This window comes from Salvelinus namaycush, unplaced genomic scaffold (genome assembly GCF_016432855.1).
Source record: "Salvelinus namaycush isolate Seneca unplaced genomic scaffold, SaNama_1.0 Scaffold609, whole genome shotgun sequence".
NCBI classification, from domain to species: domain Eukaryota; kingdom Metazoa; phylum Chordata; class Actinopteri; order Salmoniformes; family Salmonidae; genus Salvelinus; species Salvelinus namaycush.
The window spans coordinates 42335-66488 of record NW_024061319.1 but is presented as its reverse complement, the minus strand read 5'-3'; the positions used below and the strand labels follow the sequence as shown (position 1 = coordinate 66488).

At 44.2% G+C, this 24154-nt stretch overlaps 1 protein-coding gene and 1 long non-coding RNA gene across 2 annotated transcripts; one reads left to right on the top strand and one right to left on the bottom strand.

Annotated features, from left to right (window-relative positions):
* Window positions 1-3296: 3296 nt before the first annotated feature.
* On the top strand, window positions 3297-5200 carry LOC120042063. Its single transcript, XR_005476015.1, has 4 exons — window positions 3297-3379; window positions 4363-4463; window positions 4745-4882; window positions 5187-5200. It is a non-coding gene; the product is annotated as an uncharacterized LOC120042063 (long non-coding RNA).
* A 13308-nt stretch (window positions 5201-18508) lies between these two features.
* Window positions 18509-22852, bottom strand: LOC120042064 (dynein regulatory complex protein 9-like). The gene is made up of 6 exons (XM_038986955.1): window positions 22810-22852; window positions 22575-22708; window positions 21617-21691; window positions 20469-20600; window positions 19033-19134; window positions 18509-18860 (listed from the first exon to the last, which is right to left on the bottom strand). Exons 1-6 carry the CDS (start codon window positions 22850-22852, stop codon window positions 18753-18755), a joined length of 594 nt encoding a protein of 197 aa, XP_038842883.1. The 3' UTR covers window positions 18509-18752.
* Window positions 22853-24154: the final 1302 nt, after the last annotated feature.

Below are 24154 nucleotides of genomic sequence, written 5' to 3'. Positions count from 1 at the left end.
TCGCCACACTACCCTTTAGCCCCCCCCCCAAGACATTTTTGGGGTTTCTTCACGGGCTTCCAGCCACGCTTCCGTGCTGCCTCCTCATACCACCGCTCCTGGGCTTTAGCTGCCTCCATCTCTTCCCGAGAGCGGCGATATTCTCCAACCTTAGCCCAGGGTCCTTCTCCGTTCAATATTTGCTCCCATGACCATTCCTCCTGGTACCGCTGCTGCTGTCGCTGCTGCCCGTTCTCACGCTGCTTGATCCGGGTTTGGTGGGTGGTTCTGTAACGGCAGTCTACTTCGTCCTCCTCCTCAGACGAGGAGAGGCGAGAAGGATCAGAGGACCAATGTGCAGCGTGGTAATTGGACATAATGAATTTAATAGACAAAACAAAAACACTATACAAACTGACAAAACACACTAACCGTCACAGTCCTTGCTGGTGCAGACAAAACACAAAGACAGGAAACAACCACCCACAATCCCCAACACAAAACAAGCCACCTATATATGATTCTCAATCAGGGACAACGATTGACAGCTGTCTCTGATTGAGAACCATATCAGGCTGAACATAGAAACAGACGAACTAGACACACAACATAGAATTCCCACCCAGCTCACGTCCTGACCAACACTAAACAAGCAAAACACATAAGAACTCTGGTCAGGACGTTACAGTGCAATGTAATCGGCCACAATCGGCGTCCAAAAATGCCGATTACCGATTGTTATGAAAACTTGAAATTGCCCCTAATTAACCTCTAACGCCTCCCAAACCCGGATCCGGGAGCACCCCCATCAGTAGAAAAGCTACTAGCATAGCCTAGCATAGCGTCACAAGTAAATACTAGCATCTAAATATCATTAAATCACAAGTCCAAGACACCAGATGAAAGATACACATCTTGTGAATCCAGACATCATTTCTGATTTTTAAAATGTTTTACAGGGAAGACACAATATGTAAATCTATTAGCTAACCACGTTAGCAAAAGACACCACTTTTTTTACTCCACCAGTTTTTTACTCCATCAGTAGCTATCACAAATTCGACCAAATAAAGATATAAATAGCCACTAACCAAGAAACAACTTCATCAGATGACAGTCTGATAACATATTTATTGTATAGCATATAGCATGTTTTGTTAGAAAAATGTGCATATTTCAGGTATAAATCATAGTTTACCATTGCAGCCACCATCACAACTCTCACCAAAGCGACTAGAATAACTACAGAGAGCAACGTGTATTACCTAATTACTCATCATAAAACATTTCTTAAAAATACACAGCGTACAGCAATTGAAAGACACAGATCTTGTGAATCCAGACAATATTTCAGATTTTCTAAGTGTTTTACAGCGAAAACACAATATAGCGTTATATTAGCTTACCACAATAGCCAACATCACACCAGCATTGATTCAAGGCAAAAATAGCGATAACGTATAAACCACCAAAATACATTAATTTTTTCACTAACCTTCTCAGAATTCTTCAGATGACAGTCCTGTAACATCATATTACACAATGCATATAGAGTTTGTTCGAAAATGTGCATATTTAGCGGCACAAATCGTGCTTATACAATGAGAATAGTATCCAAATCCTCAAGCAATCTGTCCGGCGCCATCTTGGAAAGGCACCTATTCTTATCGAAAACTATTCATAAACTTGACTAAAAAAATACAGGTTGGACAGCAATTGAAAGACAAATTAGTTCTTAATGCAATCGCTGAATTACATTTTTAAAATTAACGTTACTGCGCAATACAGCGTGCGATAAAGCAAGGCTACACTGCAAGTAATGGCGTCTTATGCATTTGACTTTTTTCAACAGAACAATGAATTATCAGCATAAATAGTTCTTACTTTTTGATGACCTCTCATCAGAATCTTGGGATAGGTGTCCTTTGTCCAAAAGAATCGTTGCTGGGTTGGAGAAAGTCATCTTCCACGTTGCAATTAGCAGTAAACAATGGCATGCGAGCGAGAGATACCCAACTTCCTACAACGCCAGAAAATGAAATACCCGAAAATCGCAATATACTGACATAAACTGATATAACTCGGTTTAAAATAACAAGATTATGATGTCTTTAAAGCCTATATCCAATAAAAACAGAGCCGGATATATCTAGGAGCTAAAACAGGAGCTTCTAAAACGACATGCCAAGGTCCTCCCTGCGTCAGAGCGAAGAATCAAAAGAGGGGACACTTTGATTCCAATCAATTTATAGACTTTCGGATCTGCCTAGAGACTCCATTTCAAGGCCCTCTATTCGCTGACACCCAGGGGAAGGCGTATGCAGTGCATCTCAACCAATAGAAGACAGGCAGAGTTATACACAGGTCTGAGAACAGGTTGGAAAATTCTGCATTCTCAACTCCACATAGGGAAATTGCTCTAAGTCCAGTTCTGTTTCACGCACAGACATAATTCAAACGGTTTTAGAAAGTAGAGAGTGTTTTCTATCCAATAGTAATAATAATATGCATATTGTACGAGCAAGAATTGAGTACGAGGCAGTTTAATTTGAGAACGAATTTATTACAAAGTGCAAATAGCACCCCCTATTGCCAAGAAGTTAATCGGTCGACCTCTACAATCCATGAATATGATTGTTATTCTAAGCTAACTCTAAGGAGCACTCTACCTACCTGCAGCCAGAGAGCCTGCTCTATGCCCATAGTCCACCCTCTCTTATGTAACAGTTGCACATCTTTGTTGTAGCGCTAAAAGATAGGTCTGTAAACATCAAACAGTCGAGTGATGTTTACAGGCCTTTACCCTCCCCCATTACATATCTGGTGTCAAAGGAGGGGTGAGACCGGAGTATTGTTGAGGGAACTGTATATGCATGAATGGTGTTTTCGTCTTGACTCAAATTACATGAACTCTCTCTCTCTCCCTCTCTTTGTTTGCTCTCCGCTCGGACTCGACTGGCCACTCAGCAGGGCGAGGATCGCTCCTCCTTCCTGTCTCCCACAGGTAAGACACCAGTCACACTATTCCTCCATTTCCCTCTACGGTTACATCACGGCTGCCATACACTGCTCGGTGCAGCTTGTCCTACTGGATTCCAGGGAAACCAGATTATAAATGGATGTGAACTTGAGCGGCTTCCAACACACTCCTCCCTCTCCTTACTAATTTATGTATTCCAAATTGACCACTACCCCCTAGACGTTCCTGTGGATCTGAAAGAATTTTACTCCACGGTCTATTCACTCTGCCACTCTCCCACCTGCTCACATCCTGTTCTGCTTGCAGCCCTCCAATCACCTTCTTACCCCGGCCCTGTTGCCCCGCCCTCCTGCCAGGGGCCCGCCCAGCGGCCAGACAGCTTCTTGTTTCGCCTCAGCCAGAAGGAAGAGCAGAGGAGAGGTATGTCACCGGATCACAACCTCTGGATCTTGCTGCATGGCCTTGGGAGCTTTCAGAAGAGAGTGTTGGTACCTATTGAGCGTGCAATGCGCATGTCACAATTGAGTGTCGTATGTGACATTGTTCTGGTAACTGTGTCTGGGCTGATAGACATGTCTGGATGGGATCCTGCAAAGTCACTGAGCAACATTGTAGATAGTTGATCAAAATAGAAGGGGGGCAGTGGGGAATAATTTTCAACATGGACAGATTTCTATGTTTTAAATGGGGGAGGGGAAATTGTCGGCTTTTTGACTTGTACGTATGATGTATGATGTATGATGTTCAGCTCTGTTGGTTTTCTGATCCCATCTGTTACTTTGAGTGCTGTCTGACTATAGGTCACAGCCTGTCTGTTGCTGTAGAGTTCCGCCTGTCTGTCTGCTGTAGAGTTCCGCCAGTCTGTCTGCTGTAGAGTTCCGCCAGTCTGTCTGCTGTAGAGTTCCGCCAGTCTGTCTGCTGTAGAGTTCCGCCAGTCTGTCTGCTGTGGAGCTCCGCCTGTCTGCTGTAGAGTTCTCTAGAGTTCCGCCTGTCTGCTGTAGAGTTCCGCCTGTCTGCTGTAGAGTTCTCTAGAGCTCCGCCTGTCTGTCTGCTGTGGAGCTCCGCCTGTCTGTCTGCTGTGGAGCTCCGCCTGTCTGCTGTAGAGTTCCGCTGTAGAGTTCCGCCTGTCTGCTGTGGAGCTCCGCCTGTTTGTCTGCTGTAGAGTTCTCGAGAGTTCCGCCTGTCTGTCGGCTGTAGAGTTCCGTCTGTTGCTCTAGAGTTCCGTCTATCTACTGTAGTTTGTCTTCTGCATTGTTTGCCAGGCGTCTGATCATGCCATTGTATCTGTAGAGAGCTGGACTTCACCCTCTTCAGAATAAATGATTAGCACCCATTCTGCTTTCACCAGCTTTTGATCTTGTATGTGTATGTTTGAGCCTGTCTGGTTCTGCCTTCCCCCCCAGGTGATGGTGCCGCCCCCAGGCCGGAGCCTGAAGAGGTGACCCCTACCCAGCCTCAAGGCCCCATGGGAGAGGAGGCTGCTCTGGTGGAGCAACTGCGGAAGGTGAAAAACACCCGACAAACAGATTCTCCCCCCTTTTGACCAAGCCATTAGGGTCTGGAGTTTCTACTGGGTTCCTTGGCCCATATTCATAAAGCATTTCAGAGGAGAAGTGCTGAACTAGAATCTTCAGATCATAATTAGATGGACACGGGACCTGATCCTAGATCAGCACTCCTACTCTGAGATGCTTTATGAGCCCAGGTCAGATCACAAGGTCAGGAAAAACTCCTGGCCCTACTTGTGCTAATCCCCCTGAAATTGTGTTCTGCTCTATTTTATAGAACATAGAGTCGCGTCTGAAAGTGTCCTTGCCCAGCGACCTGGGAGCAGCACTGACCGACGGGGTCGTCCTCTGCCATCTGGCAAATCATGTGCGGCCACGATCCGTACCCAGCATCCATGTGCCCTCCCCTGCTGTGGTGAGTGTTTGTGTGTGCATACCATACGTGCATTAGTGAGATGCCAGTTTTAGGATGAATTTAGTCAGTCAGGAACACTACACTTCAAGCATATCAATACAACAATGCTCCTTTTTACTTTGCCATACATTTGCATTTGTGTTATGATCAGACACTGTATATGTCCCAAATAGCACCCTATTCCCTACATAGTGCACTACTGTGACCGTAGGCCCTGGTCAAAAGTAGTGCACTATACAGGTAATAGGGTGCCATTTGAGACAAGCCGATGTCGTTGTGCTTATCGTTGTCTCTGTCCATCAAGCCCAAACTGACGATAGCCAAGTGTCGGCGGAACGTGGAGAACTTTCTGGAGGCGTGTCGCAGGATCGGGGTTCCACAGGTAAGACCTTCACACTAGTTGAATAAAGGACTGGTATACAACTCACTAGTCCTCATGCTAAAACGTCTGTGTGTTTGTGATGGGTTAGAAACAGCATGTGATACAAGAGAACCTGTACTGACGGACTGTTCTTCAGATTTTAATTTGCTAGCAGCAGACGGTGACCTCACCAATGTAATTAAATACCTAAGGGCTACTGTCAGTGCAGGTTTTTTGCAAGTTTAGCCTCGTTCTCTGTCCCTGCTCTTTTTATCAGTTGACTCCAGCTAACTCAACTGGCAACCTGCAGAGCTTTTGTAAACTTGACTTGGAGAGCCGCTTGCCTGTTACTAACAGTAACTTTCTCTTTCTGCTCCTCCGCTCTTCTTCCTTTTAACCGTAACACTTCCCCCTCAAACTCATCTTCCATCTGTCCGTCCAAACACACAACTCCCCTATCTATGTAATTGTATCCTTTGCCTGCCCATTCTCTCCCCTGCTTCATCTCCCATGGGACAGGAGAGGCTGTGCACAGTGGAGGAGGTTCTGGATGGCCGGGGAGGCTGTGTTTACTGGACGCTGGGGGTCCTGCTTTCCATGGCTCCTCCCCCCCTCCTAATGCCTTCTCCCCCGGCCCAGCTGGCAGGCTTCGCCCTCTTCTATCTGTCCACCATGTCTGTGCTGTGTGCCCTGTACTGCAACCTGGTGCCCCACCTCTGAACTGTCTGTCTGGACCACACAACCCCTTCCTCACCTTACCCAACTGGCTCTCCACCACTCGTACACACACATGCGCGCTCACACACCACTCGCACTCCTACGCGCTTCTCATTTCATATTGCGCCGACTCCCATCACCACAGCGGTATCCATTCAGACGCAGCAGAACTCGACAAGGGAAAAACGCAAGAATGAGAGTGGACCTCTCTGTCCCACCATAACAAAGAGGAGCGCTCGCCACTGCCTGGTTTGCCATCCACTGAAAAGGGAACAACTCCATATGCCAAAAGCCATATAGTAGGTTTTATCTTTTGTTGTTCCAGTTGTTTGTTGGGGAAGGTTACTTGCTTCCACTCAAGGAGTGGCGAGGTGGACCTTCAATGCTCCCTCGTTACCCTTCTGTGATGTACTGGCACTGCCCCCATTGAGAGAGACAGCGAGACCCGGAGGTTGCTATGTTGTCAATGAGCTGTCTGCTACTGTACCTACCTACTGAACCTCCTTCTGTGCCTTAAGTTTGTCCGCCTGCCGACGTGTGTGCGTGTGTTTTTTAGATGGAACCTTCCCACCCGAAAGCGCTTCCATTGCACAGATAACATCAAAGTAGGAGTGCTTGTCATATGTAGCCTACGTGCTTCCTCCTCCCCGACTGCCTCTGAGAAGAAACAACCACGAGTAATCTGACCATTCAACGCCCTATCGCTTCTCTTCTTTCCTGACTCGAACACGGCTTCGCCTTAGCTGCAAAGTCAGTCGGACGTTTTTGCCTAATCAAGAAGAGAGCAGGTAGCCGAGGGTAATTTGTAAGCCTTTGAGTCCTTGCTGACGCACAATCAAGTATCCTACAGGCACCTTTTTCTCCTTGACTGTCTGTGATCGAGCCCCCCTCTGTCCTAACGCTCATTTTGTGGCTCCGGGGTGATGTTACCCCTAGGTACAGATCTAGGATCTGCTTCCCCTTCCCCAATCCTAACCTTAGTAGAACTGAAATGCTCAAATCAACCTACATTTTACATGTCGACATTAGGTAACGTTGTTGAACGTGATGTTATGAAAATGCTTTTAAAACATATGATAGGTTTTGGAGCACCTAGCACAAGCTTGGAAAGATGTGGCCACAGCCATATTGAAAAAAACGTCATGGGAATGGTAGAGCGTCTGCACCGAACTGTACGCATGGCTTTTTGTTCAAGAAGTGAATAAACGAAAAGCTAAAACTACCAATTTGAGATGGAACAACAATAAAACAATAACAATCATGTTAACAAGCCTGTATTGTCCTGTCAAAAAATCCACTTGCATAAGTTTTGAGCTTAGTCAGATGTAGGCTATATAATTGTAATTTTCACATGGGCAGGGGCATCGGATCTACTGTTTCCCGACATTAGTAAGGAGCTAAATACATGACGTCCACAATAGCAAAGCAGTTAGCTAGCATTGAATAAACTTGTATAGTCCAGTCAATAACCCAATTGCACATGTGTTTGTGTTCATTCAGCGAGCAAGGTCTAGCTGTGTTAAACATTACAGTAGTTTAGACGGGCATCGATCGTACTGTTAGCCGAAGTTAGCCATCAAGCTAGCTAAGAGCAAAAAGCTTAGCAAACCGCATGGTAGTGCCCACAATAATAGTCACTTTTGTAGGCACATGGTGTACACTATGCATAAAACAGTATTCAATATGGTTTGCAGTGAGGGACTTCAGATGTGCCAAACCTAAGCGAGGCTAGCTGGGCTAGAAACAGCTGACTAGTAAAACAAGTATTCAGTTAATGCAAGCTAACGTTAGCTACAGACATGTAGGTTGTTAAATGTCCACTCCTATTAAATCAATTGCAGCTAGTAGTCAGACTTACCACACGATGCTGCCAGTATCCATAGTAAAATTCTGCACTGTCGCAAGCTGTTCTGATAACATCGCTAGCTAACTAACAAAATATCCATCAATGATAGCTGAGCTTGGAGTGGTTTTGGTCTTACTACCTAGCTATGATAGCCCAACTTGCACAAGTTCATTTTTTATTTAACTACGTAAGTCAGTTAAGAACAAGTTCTTATTTACAATGACTGCCTACCAAGAGGCAAAATACCTCCTGTGAGAATGGGGGCTAAAAAATTATAATGTAGGGCAAAACACACATGACGACGAAAGAGACAACTACACAACATGACAGAAACACATGACAGCACAACATAGTAGCAACACATCATGACAACATCGCCACATGGTAGCAGCACAAACATGGTAGATAACAATAGATTGTGTTAAGCAACCACAAGTGTCAGTAAGAGTGTCCATGATTGAGTCTTTGAATGTTGAGATTGAGATAAAACTGTCCAGTTTGAGTGTTTGTTGCAGCTCGTTTCCAGTCGCTAGCTGCAGCGAACTGAAAAGACGAGCGACCCAGGGATGTGTGTAATTTGGGGACCTTTAACAGAATAGGACTGGCAGAACGGGTGGAGTATGTGGAAGATGAGTGTTGCAGTAGGCATCTCAGATAGGGGGAGTGATGCCTAAGAGGGTTTTATAAATAAGCATCAACCAGTGGGTCTTGCGCTGGGTATACAGAGATGGGAGTATAGAGTGCAAGGATGTGTCCTATAAGGAGCATTGGTGGCAAATCTGATGGCCGAATGGTAAAGCACATCTAGCCACTCGAGAGCACCCTTACCTGCTGATCTCTAAATTACGTCTTTGTAATGTAGCATGGGTAGGATGGTGATCTGAATTAAGGTTAGTTTGGCTGCTGGGGTGAAAGAGGAGCGATTACAATAGAAAAAAACATCTCTAGATTTGACCTTAGCCTGCAGCTTGGATATGTGCTGAGAGAATGGATGGCAGTGTACTGTCTAGCCATACTCCCAAATACAATTTATAGACATGTCTGGAAGCCACTCAAGTTCACACGGCACGCAGTAGTCAATGAGGCAATTTTCTAATGTTTTTTTTTGTACTGGTTTAAGGGTTTGAACTTGCTTCTTTATCACATTTGGTTATCAAAAGCCCTTTTAACTTACTACGATGTTTCACTTTGTCTTAACCTTTAGTAGGTAAAATGCTAAACTGACCCAAGATCAGTGTCTAGGGGCAACTTCACTATACCCCCATTTTGTGTCTCTGGTGTGTGATGAATGTGTTTAACACTAGCCTGGTTCCAGATGTGTTTGTGCGGGTAAGATGGCACAAACAGATCTGGGACCAGTCTATGTAGGCACAAGCTGTGGTAACAATCAGCCCCAGGATATGGCAGGACTACAGTGCCTTCCGAAAGATTTCACACCCCTTGACTTTTTCCACATTTTGTCACAAAAACTTATTGATTTCAGCGTTAAATTTTTATTTAAAAACATAATTCCACTTTAACATTATGGGGTATTGTGTGTGTTCCAACAAAATGTGGAAAAAGTCAAGAGGTGTGAATACTTTCTGAAGGCACTGTATATCGCAATGAGTGCTCTTATACCGTTCTATACGAAGACAAAGCACATATTTTGTGAGACAGAGTGAATCTGTGGTTTGTTCCAAATAGGACCCTATTCTTTATAGTGCACTACTTTTAATCAGATTCCTATGTGCCCCCTGGTTAGAAGTAGTGCACTCAATAGGGAATAGGGTGCCATTCGGGGGACGCAGGCTGTGTGTGTAGTTTGTTGTTGGTCTATGCTGAATGACAAGGAGTAATGTCTCCTCTGGCTCTGAAGAGCGGTGTGTATGTTCTCTCTGTCAGTGGTCTGTTTGCTTCCAGTGTGTGTAACCACGTGCCTATCTCTCCTGTGTCTTCTGTTGTTGACCTTTCAACTCTTTCCCAGAGCTCCTCCTTTCACAATAAAATGAACCAAATATTTGGTGTGACTTCCTTCCTCTTTGCCGCCTGTCTTCTCTCCTCGCTACTTCTGCTTGTGTTCAGCTTGTTCTCTCTCTCTCCTGCTCCCTCCATATTTGCTCCTGTGGGATATGTTGTTCAGTGGGTGTCTCAGTTCACAAGTCCCTACTTATTGTAACCCTGTGCCTGTGTTTGCACACCTGCTCCCTGCTCCGCTTCCATGCTCTCCTCAAGGTCATGCCGTTTGGATCAATCAATCAATCAATCAAGTTTATTTTATATAGCCCTTCGTACATCAGCTAATATCTCGAAGTGCTGTACAGAAACCCAGCCTAAAACCCCAAACAGCTAGTAATGCAGGTGTAGAAGCACGGTGGCTAGGAAAAACTCCCTAGAAAGGCCAAAACCTAGGAAGAAACCTAGAGAGGAACCAGGCTATGAAGGGTGGCCAGTCCTCTTCTGGCTGTGCCGGGTGGAGATTATAACAGAACTATGCCAAGATGTTCAAAAATGTTCATAAATGACAAGCATGGTCAAATAATAATCAGGAATAAATCTCAGTTGGCTTTTCATAGCCGATCATTAAGAGTTGAAAACAGCAGGTCTGGGACAGGTAGGGGTTCCGTAACCGCAGGCAGAACAGTTGAAACTGGAATAGCAGCAAGGCCAGGCGGACTGGGGACAGCAAGGAGTCATCATGCCCGGTAGTCCTGACGTATGGTCCTAGGGCTCAGGTTCTCAGAGAGAGAGAAAGAAAGAGAGAACGAGAGAATTAGAGAGAGCATACTTAAATTCACACAGGACACTGGATAAGACAGGAGAAGTACTCCAGGTATAACCAACTGACCCTAGCCCCCCGACACATAAACTACTGCAGCATAAATACTGGAGGCTGAGACAGGAGCGGTCAGGAGACACTGTGGCCCCATCCGAAGAAACCCCCGGACAGGGCCAAACAGGAAGGATATAACCCCACCCACTTTGCCAAAGCACAGCCCCCGCACCACTAGAGGGATATCTTCAACCACCAACTTACAATCCTGAGACAAGGCCGAGTATAGCCCACAAAGATCTCCACCACAGCACAAACCAAGGGGGGGCGCCAACCCAGACAGGAAGATCACGTCAGTAACTCAACCCACTCAAGTGACGCACCCCTCCTAGGGACGGCATGAAAGAGCACCAGTAAGCCAGTGACTCAGCCCCTGTAATAGGGTTAGAGGCAGAGAATCCCAGTGGAGAGAGGGGATCCCATTCACCTCCTTTTCCATCTTATGTTGAGTTTGTCTTTCCATTTGTGTTGATTTCTGTTATCTTTTGGTAGTTTGTTATTATTTACCCATCCATTGACATACCCTTTTTTGTTCTCCCGTTTTCCCTCCTCCCTTTGTTGTCTGTGTGCGTGTGCTCTTCATCTGGCCTCAGACCCAGCTGTGCCTGCCCCTCCACATCCTGGAGGAGAGAGGGCTCCCCCTGGTGGCCGGGACGGTACGTGCGCTCCTGGAGCTGGCCCCGCCCAAATACACAACCTCCCCTGCCACCACCACTAACCCTCTGGCCATGTAGGGCAGCAGAGTTCCACACTCACTCATGGATGGACAGATACAGGACCCACCCTCTCGCTCTCCGAATGTACGTTATATGGCTTTCCCTCTCGACCACCCCCCACTTCCCCTCAACCCTAGACCCCCTCCCCCTCAACCATACAGGGTCACCCAGCCTTCCCAGACAGGTCTTCCCCAATGAAGAGAGAAGAGGGAGCACGAGTACGTCAAAGAAAGGGATGACTGTCTCTTCCTCTGTGTCCTCACACAGACTGCTTACGACTTGCAGCCTCTAAAGACTGACGGACGAACAGATGGACAACCGAGATTGTCCCAGACAAACAGTCAGTTGGACGGCGAGTAAGAGTGTTTTTTTATTTTATATTATTAGTCATTTGACTTCTCTCTCCATCCTCCTCTTATCTATGTTCAGTAGGGGTTGTTTTATTTTCTATTATTATTTCATCTTATTTTTCATATTCCTTTTACTTTCACATGTTAGATCCTTGCATGTCAGAGGGGTTGGGTGGGTGTATGGGGAAGGGTTAGGAGACGGTTGCATAAGTAACCTTTTAAGGTCATGTGCTACAAAGAGCAACAATAACGGTGGTGGTCTGTCGTCATGGGAACATTGATGCTGCCAACACTTAAAATGGCTGTTATTAAATGAACCCGTATTTTTGTTTTTTTGTTATTGTGGTCAAATCACGAGCTGGCTGAATCAAAAACCGATGCTGGATTAGAGAGAGAGAGGGCGCTCCGGGAATCTACGCTTTATACTTTCTCAAAATGTGTACAAAACATTACGAACACCTTCCTAATATTCAGTTGCACCCCCAGAACAGCCTCAATTCGTCAGGGCCTAGACTCTACAAGGTGTCGAAAGCATTCTACAGGGATGCTGGCCCATGATGACTCCAATGCTTCCCACAGTTGTCAAGTTGGCTGGATGTGCTTTGGGTGGTGAACCATTCTTGATACACACTGGAAACTGTAGAGTGTAAAAAAAACAGCAGAGTTGCAGTTCTTGACACAAACCGGTGAGCCTGGCATCTACTACCATACCCCGTTCAAAGGCACTTAAATATCTTCTTGCCCATTCACCCTCTGAATGGCACACATACACAATCCATGTCTCAATTGTCTCAAGTCTAAAAACTCCTTCTTTAACCTGTCTCCTCCCCTTCATCTACACTGATTTGAAGTGGATTTAATAAAGGATCAGCTTTCACCTGGTCAGTCGGTCATGGAAAAGGAGGTTTTCTTAATGTTTTGTACCCTCAGGGTCATTATACAGAAGTGGAGCAAACTGGGACAAAAAAAAAATCGCATTTGTATCCTATTTTTCCCCAACTTTCAGCACACGTCATCCAACATATTTCAGGTGGACATATATACTACTCACACACTTTGTTTGTATTGCATATTTGAAATATTTATCTGAATTTACCTTACCCCCCCCCCCCCCCCCAAAAAAAGTGTTATTACAAAACACAGTGAAAAAGTTGCAATAAAGGAAGAACCATGCACAATAGTGATTATTTTGATGAACCTTCCATTATAGATTCATTGGAGAAATATTTTGCAAACCAAATTGACAAAATAACAGGCGTTTCGGTGGCAAGGGTGTCAATCATAGACATAAATGGAGGACTCCGATAGATATAACTCGTTTCAGTATAGACATTACCATTGAGGGCTTCCACTATTTAAAAGTAGTCAACTGTGTGGGGATTCCTATGGGTTTGGAAGTGATCAGCCAATGATCAGAGAGCATTGGCTTCTTCAAATTGGGTTGCCTATTGTTTGTAAACCAAAGAGTAAGGTAATATCCAGAAGCCAAGACCAAGATTTCTACCAGGACTTTGTTGGTCCCAAGATCCAGACCCAGTGAGTTGAGACCATGACAAGTTAAAGACCGAATGTGGTCTTGGGGGGGGGGGGGACTCAGTCAGGCTTTCAATTTACTCCTGAACGTTCTAGTAGTATAATGCACAAGGTGCAATTTTGAAAGTGGGTACATGGTGGTCCTCTGTAGCTCAGTTGGTAGATCATGGCGCATGCAACTTTAAAATGAAGATGGCCTCAATGGCACTGCCCGTGCTGTCACAGATGCCATAATGGCATAGATACAAAGATGAAACCTCTGTATATCTCCATGGTGTCAATTGTTTCGGTTGTGACTTTTTCAGTTTGACTTATTTTGAACATCAAATGAGGTTGGTGGCACCTTAATTTGGGAGGACGGGCTTGTTGCAATGGCTGGAGCGGAATGTATGGAATGGTATCAAACACATGGTTTGTTGCCATTCCATTTGCGCTGTTCCAGCCATTTATGAGCCGTCCTCCCCTCAGCAGCCTCCACTGGCTAACATATTGCTAGCTATCTTTAATTTCCACATCTTCTTACGTTACAGCCTTATTCTAAAACATACAATATTTTTTTCACCTCATCAATCTACACACAATACCCCATATTAACAACGCGGAAGCATTTTCTTTGTTTTAAAATGTATCTAAAAAAATATTTTTTAATGAAATATCTTATTTACGTAACTATTCAGATCTTTTGCTATGAGACTCGAAATTGAGCTCAGGTGCATCCTGTTTCCATTGATCATCCTTGAGCTGTTACTACAACTTGATTGGGCATGATTTGCAGAGGCACACACCTGTCTATATAAGCTCCAACAGTTGACAGTGCATGTTAGAGCAAAAACCAAGCCATGAGGTCGAAGAAATTGTCCGTAGGGGAAGGGTACCAAAAAATGTCTGCAGCATTGAAGGTCCCAAAAAACACAGTGGCCTCCATTATTCTTACGTTTGGAACCACCAAGTCTCTTCCTAGAGCTAGGAGGTGACCAAGAACCCAATGGTCATTCTGACAGAGCTCCCGAGTTCCTCTGTGGAGATGGGAGGACCTTCCAGAAGGACAACCATCTCTGCAGCACTCCACCAATCAGGCCTTTATGGTAGAGTGGCCAGACGGAAGCCACTCCTCAGTAAAATGTACTTGACAGCCCGCTTTGAGTTTACCCAAAGGCACCCAAAGGACTCTCAGACCATCAGAAACAAGATTCTCTGCTCTGATGAAACCAACTCTTTGGCCTGAATACCAAGTGTAACGTCTGGAGGAAACCTGGCACCATCACTAAGGTGAAAGATGGTGGTGGTGGCAGCATCATGCTGTGGGGACATTTTTCAGTGGCAGGGACTGGGAGACTAATCAGGATCGAGGGAAAGATGAACAGAGCAAAGTACAGAGATCCTTGATGAAAACCTGCTCCAGAACACTCAGGACCTCAGACTGGGGTGAAGGTTTACCTTCCAACAAGACAATGACCCTAAGCGCACAGCCAAGACAACGCAGGACTGGCTTCAGGACACGTCTCTGAATGTCCTTGAGGGGCCCAGCCAGAGCCTGGAATCTCTGGAGAGACTTGAAAATAGCTGTGCAGCGACGCTCTCCATCCAACCTGACAGAGCTTGAGAGGATCTGCAGAGAAGAATGGGAAGAAACTCCCCAAATATAGGTGTGCTAGGCTTGTAGAGTCAAGGCTGTAATCGCTGCAAAAGGTGCTTCAACAAAGTACGAACTAAAGGGCCTGAATACTTAGGTAAATGTGATATTTCCATTTTTGTATTTTTTATACATGTGCAAAAATGTTTTTAAAAAACTGTTTTTGCTTCGTCATTATAGGGTATTGTGTGTAGATTGATGAGTGGGAAAAAGTCATGGGGTCTGAATACTTTCTGAATGCACTGTATGTACATCCCAAAAGCGTACTTTACACATTTCTTGATATATGAGATGTTTGGTACTGACACTATTTAAAAATAGATTAAGATTTACCAACTTGCTCAAAAATTTTATCGGAAATGTTTGCAGATAGACTACTCACCATGTGGTCATGCTGGAGAGGGGTGCAATCCCAACACCTGGTGATATTTGTAGGAGTTGCTTAAGGCACAGTCTTTTATTGTGTGTGTTTAGTTAGTGATATCAAAATGTGGGACAGCATTCTTTTTTTGGAAAGATGTTTAAAAATAAACAACTGCTTATTAGATCAGTATCTTTCAATATAATAGAACACCTCTCAAAAGAAATGTGTATAAACAATTACTTTGTACTATATTAATTTAACAATATATTTGGTATTGCCTTAGAACATATTGTGATGTATATAGATGTCCTAAGTTTGGAGACTTAGCTTTTTATTTTTTTTATATATATATATATATTTTTTTTTTCGGGGTGGGATTGCAATTTGCACCGCTTCTGTAGAATCACCCATGTATAAAGCTGTAATTCATGTGTTTTTCCACAAGGAGTTGCGTTCTCGTGTAGCTACATGGATTGGACGATGTCCCTAAGCGCTGGGCCAGGGAAGTAAAATAAAAAGTACTATAAGAAAAGAAAACAGGCCTCTTAAAAGGTTAGCGTTACGAGTGGGATTGGTTCAAGCTGATCCTAGACCAGCGTTTACAGGCAACTTCTTCCTTGAGCACAGCTCAGTCAAGTCTCTAATCAAGGGTGTATGTATGGGCAGGTTGACTGACAGCATATGGGCAGGTTGACTGACAGCATGACATCAAGGCCTGCAACTTTGCATTAGTATCTGTGTTTTTATCTTGCAGTAACGGTTATTTCTTATTGTAGTCCACTCTACTGATGAGCTGTTGGGGCCGGCCAGGTTCTGGGGCTAAGGCACTGGGGATAAACATACACTACCTTTTTTATTTTCTACAAACAAACGTTTCTTTTTTTCTTGTATTTTTTACAAACCACCTCATCACCTTCACATTTGAGTTCAACATGGTGTGTTGAGACCGTAGACAAGTAGTAGTGAATATGACAGTGTCTCCCTCATGCACAGAACTAATCTTTTTATCACTACATGTAGCCAAGTTTGTATGACATTCAAATGGATCTACAGATTTAACTATTGACAGTGTTCAAGACACCTTTCCAATTCTTCTCATGATCAAGTTGTTTTTGGTGAATTGTTCAACCACATCTTAAAGACACAAATGTGGATCTTGCTACACACACAGGTGTGCATATTGCTAATTTGGTCTGGCAGCGGTTACAGTAATCTGCCAGACCGGAACAGTATTTATTTGTCACTAGCGCTGTCCTTAGTGAACCCCATTGACAAGGTCGTGTTCATTAGGCACCAAACAGAAGAAAACACACTGAAACAGGGATTACCTGTACTTGTCCAATAAGAAACATTGCAGTTCAGTTGCATGCCCTAATGAACATGGCCCAGCTCTACTTAGAGCAGTGTTACCCACAGAAAGTCAGGTTAACGGACTGACTCTTAGTTCTAATGAGGCAGACACAACCTCTCGTTCCCAGGGAGGGGGATGAGGGAGTGCTAGCCTTAGAGCTGACAATAATACTCTGGTGAAGATAGACCCAAGGACCACTGATTGATGGGGTCGGGGATCTTGTAGGCAGATTCCCAGCCTCCCTTTTCAGAACTCTTATCTAAAAGAAAGTTAAAATAGTAAAAACATACCTCTGATATATTTTTCCTTTCAGAAGCTACGTAGGCTGCCTAGTTTGATGCACATCCCTACAGTAAAAGCTACGTAGGCTGCCTACATAGATGCACATCCCTACAGCAAAAGCTACGTAGACTGCCTACATAGATGCACATCCCTACAGTAAAAGCTACGTAGGCTGCCTACATAGATGCACATCCCTACAGTAAAAGCTACGTAGGCTGCCTACATAGATGCACATCCCTACAGTAAAAGCTACGTAGGCTGCCTACTTAAAAGCACATCCCTACAGTAAAAGCTACGTAGGCTGCCTACATAGATGCACATCCCTACAGTAAAAGCTACGTAGCATGCCTACTTAAAAGCACATCCCTACAGTAAAAGCTACGTAGGCTGACTACATAGATGCACATCCCTACAGTAAAAGCTACGTAGACTGCCTACATAGATGCACATCCCTACAGTAAAAGCTACGTAGGCTGCCTACATAGTTGCACATCCCTACAGTAAAAGCTACGTAGGCTGCCTACATAGATGCACATCCCTACAGTAAAAGCTACGTAGCATGCCTACTTAAAAGCACATCCCTACAGTAAAAGCTACGTAGGCTGACTACATAGATGCACATCCCTACAGTAAAAGCTACGTAGACTGCCTACATAGATGCACATCCCTACAGTAAAAGCTACGTAGGCTGCCTACATAGTTGCACATCCCTACAGTAAAAGCTACGTAGGCTGCCTACATAGATGCACATCCCTACAGTAAAAGCTACGTAGACTGCCTACATAGATGCACATCCCTACAGTAAAAGCTACGTAGGCTGCCTACTTAAATGCACATCCCTACAGTAAAAGCTACGTAGGCTGCCTACATAGATGCACATCCCTACAGTAAAAGCGATGTAGACTGGGAATCTGCCTACATAGATGCACATCCCTACAGTAAAAGCTACGTAGCATGCCTACTTAAATGCACATCCCTACAGTAAAAGCTACGTAGGCTGCCTACATAGATGCACATCCCTACAGTAAAAGCTACGTAGGCTGCCTACATAGATGCACATCCCAACAGTAAAAGCTACGTAGCATGCCTACTTAAATGCACATCCCTACAGTAAAAGCGATGTAGACTGGGAATCTGCCTACATAGATGCACATCCCTACAGTAAAAGCGATGTAGACTGGGAATCAGCCTACGTAGCTTCTGAAGTGAAAAAATATATCAGAGGTATGTTTTTGCCATTTTAACTTTGTTTTGATAAGACTCAGAGTTCTGAAAAGGGAAGTTAAAGGTGATTTTAAATATATTATAAATGTTTTGTTTAGATATTTTCCCCCCTCCTAACTTATGTCGACTGACTTGGGCTTTCTCCAGCAGAAATCATGTGCCCCTACTGCTGGGTCTGGACCCTGTGACATTTGTACAGTAAAATAGATACATTCCATATGTTTACAAGTAGGTACCAGATAAAGAGAGGACCTTCTTTCATGACCGCAACATGGTCTTTTTAACTTTTTACACCGTTTGCTGAGAAATTGTCCCTGAAAACATGTACAAAATTGAATTATTATTTTCTGGAATTAATATTTGGAATTCTTTAAAGTGCATTAATAAAAGTTACCCATTTCAGTCTCATGAGTACGCTTGTTTATTACCATTCTTGCCCTTGTTAGACTGCATATAAGTAAGAACCTGGCAATGGTGGTAGTAGTATTCAAAATGACCATGCCAACTTTACTCTGTTAAAGAAAAAAAAAAGCTTTTCTCATTGAAGATATATTTGCCTACAGGCCAGTGTCGACTTAGATTGTCTGTAATCAGGAATTGAACATTGATGAAAAGTAACATGTCTGTATTGAGAATTTTTTTTGGGTTTCCTTTCACTGGAGCTCTTGAAGAAGGGACACCTCACTTTTTCTTCTTTCCCTTCTTTCCCTCCTTGGACTTGGGCTTCTTGCCTTTCTTATAGGGGCCCAGGCCGCGTCGCACTAATGTTCCCCTCCACCACGACTGGATCTGCAAGTGACAGACAGGGAATAAGAAAATGATTTAGTGTAATGAACAAAAGAAGAGGGGAGTACAGTTGTGAACAAGATGCATGGCATTAAACACTGCACTGCCACTGGATGTGATTGGTTTCCTTGCTGGGCAGGTGGTGGTGATTTATTAAAGATTGTTCAATGATTACCTTGGTGGCTGCGTCTCGCTCCATATGTTCCTTCTCCAGCTTCCTGCGTAGGGCCTCTTTCTCCATCCTGTCCTCGATGACCACCTGCTCAATGTCTCTGTACTGGAACAGAAGAAAGTACAAAGACCGAGTCAATATCCAGAGTACAATTTCTGTTCCATACGGGTATACTTTCTAAAAGCGGCAATTTGCAGTCTATTTTAGTAAAAAGCTATGTATGGAAACTCATTACATGGAGCTCCTGATGAACAGTTCTTGTGCTGACGTTGCTTCCAGAGGCAGTTTGGAACTCGGTAGTGAGTGTTGCAACCGAGGACAGACATTTTTACGCGCTTCTGGACTCGGCGGTCCCATTCTGTGAGCTTGTGTGGCCTACCACTTCGCGGCTGAGCTGTTGTTGCTCCTAGACGTTTCCACTTCACAATATGAGCACCTACAGTTGACCAGTGCAGCTCTAGCAGGGCAGAAATTTGACAAACTGACTTTTTGGAAAGGTGGCATCCTATGACAATTCCACGTTGAAAGTCGCTGAACTCTTCAGTAAGGGCCATTCTACTGCCAATGTTTGTCTATGAAGATTGTGTCACAGAACAATGAGACAGATATTTCACCAGATGTGAAGCATCTGCTTGGCGTTTCCACTCAGTACCAAATATGGTAGTGAGAGGAAGCCCACTGACCTGCAGTTGGAGAAGGTGGATTTTGGCCGTCATTCTGCACATTTTCTCCTTGATGAAACATTTGATCTCAATACAGTTTTCTGTTCCCAAAACTACAATCTGTTATGAACAGAGTGGACTATGTTTTGTAGACTTTGCAAAAGGGTAAAAGTTTTTTAAAATTGCGTTGTTTAGGAGTGCAAGGGTGAATTGAGTTATTGCACAGGCGCACTTCACAGAGTAGGCGTTCCCCGACGGAAATATGCAGATGCATGCTAGAACGCGCCAATATATTGAAAACGACAGACTGTGGTCTATCTCGGGTTTAGTTATAGAATCCACTACTTTGAAGGGGTGTCCACATACTTTTGGCTATGTAGTGTACAATTCATTTAAAAGTTAAAAAAACGTATGTAGCAACTGCAGATTTCCCCTTTAATGATCTGAGGACTTGTAATAACAGTTTATTTGCAGGTGGGATGTGCAACTCAATAATAGGACGGTGTTCCTAATGTTTGGTATACTCAGTGTATATCAGGCCTACTATCCTATTCATTACCTAGTGTCAGTGCGCTAAACCGTATACTACAGAAAGAAATGGGTTGTGAGCCATGCAGACCAGGCTTGTATTCATTAGGGCACACCGAAGCAAAACATTATTCAACGGAAAATGAAAACTACTGTTTCTTTTTAGAAAAGTCCAGGTGGTCCCTCCCTATTTCAGTCTGTTTTTCCCTGTTTGGTGCCTAATGAAATCAACCCAGGCTTTGTCCTCACCTTCTTTGCCAGCTCCTGGAGCTGGGAGAGATTGTTAGCTTTTTTGTTCCTCAGGCTGTTGAGCTCCTGCTGCTTGTCCTCCATGTCTCTCTCATAGCGCTCCATCCACACCTCCAGCTTCTCATCCAGACTCTGAGAGGTGCACACAAACACACATTGTTGCAGCTTCACCTGACAGACAAATATGGCTCTGCTGACGGCCGCTGTCCACTGTTTTGTGGTTCTGAAAGTCAGATTTTGCAGTGATTTGATCTGCAGCTATTCGTGGTGCTAAATCCCAGCTATGGCCGCTATTGCTCTAGAGACAAGGGCTCATCAATTTCTTGTACAGCTCCCCCAACACATTTTTTGTGATTAAAAATGTTTTAATTGCTATTGCTGTCGTAAAGGTTGCCGAACCCTGAATAGGTGCTAGGGATTGATTTGGGATTCTACTATTGCAATAAAATAACAGCATTTAGATGGCAGCTCCAGCTCCTAACCTACTCATTCAAGGGTTTTCCTTTATTTTTAACTATTATCTACATTGTAGAATAATAGTGAAGACATCAAAACTATGAAATAACACATATGGAATCATGTTGTAACCAAAAAAGTGTTCAAATAACTCATTATATTTTATACTTTAAATAGCCACCCTTTGCCTTGATGACTGCTTTGCACACTCTTGGCATTCTCTCAAACAGCTTCACCACCTGGAATGCTTTTTCAACAGTCTTGAAGAAGTTCCCACATATGCTGAGCACTTGTTGGCTGCTTTTCTATCACTCTGCGGTCCGACTCATACCAAACCATCTCAATTTGGGTAAGGTCGGGGTTTTTGTGGAGGCCTGGTCATCTGATGCAGCACTCCATCACTCTCCTTCTTGGTCAAATAGCCCTTACACAGCCTGGAGGTGTGTTGGGTCATTTTCCTGTTGTTTTTTAACACTTTTTTGGTTACTACATGATTCCATGTGTTATTTCATTGTTTTGATGTGTTCACTATTATTCTAGAATGTAGAAAATTAGTAAAAATAAAGAAAACCCTGGAATGAGTAGGTATTTTAACACTTTTGACCGGTACTGTATATGTCACACAAAAGATAAATTATGCTCCTATACACAAGTCATGTCATGCCATTTTCCAACCACCACTGCACACGTACTGTCTGATGTTTCTTGAGGAAAGTCTCCGTCTCCATATGAACTCTCCTCTCCTCCTCCAACCTCTCCTGCAGTAGCTGAGGACAGAGGAACAATGATTACACAGATGCACATGTAGTGGTAACCATCTCTGTACAGCCAAACCTCACAGTTACTACAAAGTCTGTAGCCAAGTCACACCAAAGGCTCTGTCCAGAAACACCCCCTAGCCACTTGTGTAGATCTGAAAGGATGGGATAGCTACAAGAAATGTGTAGGTATTAGCAAAAAGCAATACCTACCCAATTCTATGAGATCTTCATGGGTGGACTGGAACAAGAATTCATCCCTGGCATTTCATCCACACCAGCCCCCATCACTACATGCGCCGCCAACTCACCCCCCCCCCCCACCCCCACACACACACCCTGACCCTACACACCCTAATTAGACACTGGGAGCAGTGTTGACACATGACATTTAAATACATATGTGCACTAAGTAATATCATAGGCTAATTAACTTGAGGTTCAACATCAGAGGAAGTGGAAACTCAATACACATTAACTAGATGGCTGTTGCCCACTGGTCAGCCAAAAGCTCATTATAGATTAGTAGAACATAGAAATTGCGCAAAACTCTGTACAACAAATCTTAACAGGCCCATGGGCCGCCGGCCATGTCTTTATATAAAAATATATATTTGTGTGTGTGTGTCAATTTCGACCAGCCTACCCAACAACAAAAATGGTCCAGCCCATCTGGCATTTGTCAGAATTGCCAATCCGCCACTGCATGAGGCACTTAGACTGCGTTTACACAGGCAGCCCAATTCAGATCTTTTACCACTAATTGGTCTTTTGACCAATAAGATCAGATGTTTGCCACTAATTGGGCAAAAGATCAGATTTGGGCTGCCTGTGTAAACACAGCCTTAGGGGCTAGGGGATGATTCTGGACAGTAGCCACAAAGACACACACCCTGATCTCTTCCTCCAGCTGCTTCTCAGAGTGTGTGTTGATCTTCTGTCCCTGGTACACCAGCAGCTCCGCGCTGCTCTTCACATACTTCCTCTCCAGCCCAGTCTTAGCCTTATCCTCCCGTGTAGCTGGTCCTTCAGGTGGGCAGTCATCTCCTCACGTCGCTAAAGGGACAACATTAAGACAGTTTGCGCAAAGTATTACATAAGTTGCCAATACTTTGTCATGTATTTACCTGAGAATGAAAAACCGGGAGGCACCCCGATTTTCAAAGACATCGACGTCTGACACCCTCAAGGAACTTGGAGCACCACCAAGAGTCAGTCAATGTGTAGCCTAATTCTAATCTTGCCCATTACTAGATTGAAAATCATATCGGGCACGTGAAGGAATGTGTCTCCGTTGTCTTCCTCAGTTATGGTACCTGCAGCTCCAGAGTTTTTTCCTTGCGGATGTCAAGCAGCTGTCTCTGAAGAGCTTTGATCCTCCTGCCGGCTGCCCTCCTCCCTGCAATACACACAGACAGCAATCAGGCTCAATGTGTAAGTGTGAGTAGACTCCTGGCATTCTCTCAACCAGCTTCATGAGGTAGTCACCTGGAATGTATTTCAATTAACAGGCGTCCCTTGTTAAATTGTTGAATTTATTTCCTTCTTATTGCATTTGAGCCAATCAGTTGTGTTGTTTCAAGGCAGGGGTGATATACAGATGATAGCCCTATTTGGTAAAAGACCAAGTCCATATTATGGCAAGAACAGCTCAAATAAGCAAAGAGAAACGACAGTCCATCATTAAGACATGAAGGTCAGTCAATGTGGACATTTTCAAGAACTTTGAAAGTTTCTTCAAGTGCAGTCGCAAAAACCATCAAGCGCTATGATGAAACTCTCTCTCATGAGGTCCGCCACAGGAAAGGAAGACCCAGAGTTACCTCTGCTGCGGGGGATAAGTTCATTAGAATTACCAGCTTCAGAAATTGCAGCCCAAATATATGCTTCAGTGTTCAAGTAACAGACACATCTCAACATCAACTGTTCAGAGGAGAATGTGTGAATCAGGCCTTCATGGTCGAATTGCTGCAAAGAAACCAATACTAAAGGACACAAATAATAAGAAGAGACTTGCTTGGGCCAAGAAACACGAGCAATGGACATTAGACTGGTGGAAATGAGTCCTTTTGGTCTGATGAGTCCAAATTTGCGATTTTTGGTTACAACCGCCGTGTCTTTGTGAGACGCAGAGTAGGTGAACGGATGACCTCCTGCATGTGTGATTCCCATCGTGAAGCATGGAGGAGGAGGTGTGATGGTGCTTTGCTGGTGACACTGTCAGTGATTTATTTAGAATTCAAGGCACACTTAACCAGCATGGCTATCACAGCATTCTGCAGTGAAACACCATCCCATCTGGTTTGCGCTTAGTTCCACTATCATTTGTTTTTCAACAGGACAATGACCCAACACACTTCCAGGCTGGGTAAGGGCTATTTGACCAAGAAAGAGAGTAATGAAATGCTGCATCAGTTGACCTGCCTCCACAATCACCCAATCTCAACCCAGTGATTACTACATGATTCCATA

Coding starts and splice junctions, on each gene's coding strand:
- LOC120042064 (XM_038986955.1), bottom strand. CDS start 22,852: ATGTCTTTGAAAATCGGGGTGCCTCCCGGTTTTTCATTCTCAG. Junction 21,692..22,574: donor AGCTGGAGGAAGAGATCAGG/GTGTGTGTCTTT, acceptor CTCTGTCCTCAG/CTACTGCAGGAGAGGTTGGA. Junction 19,135..20,468: donor TCCAGGAGCTGGCAAAGAAG/GTGAGGACAAAG, acceptor CTTCTGTTCCAG/TACAGAGACATTGAGCAGGT.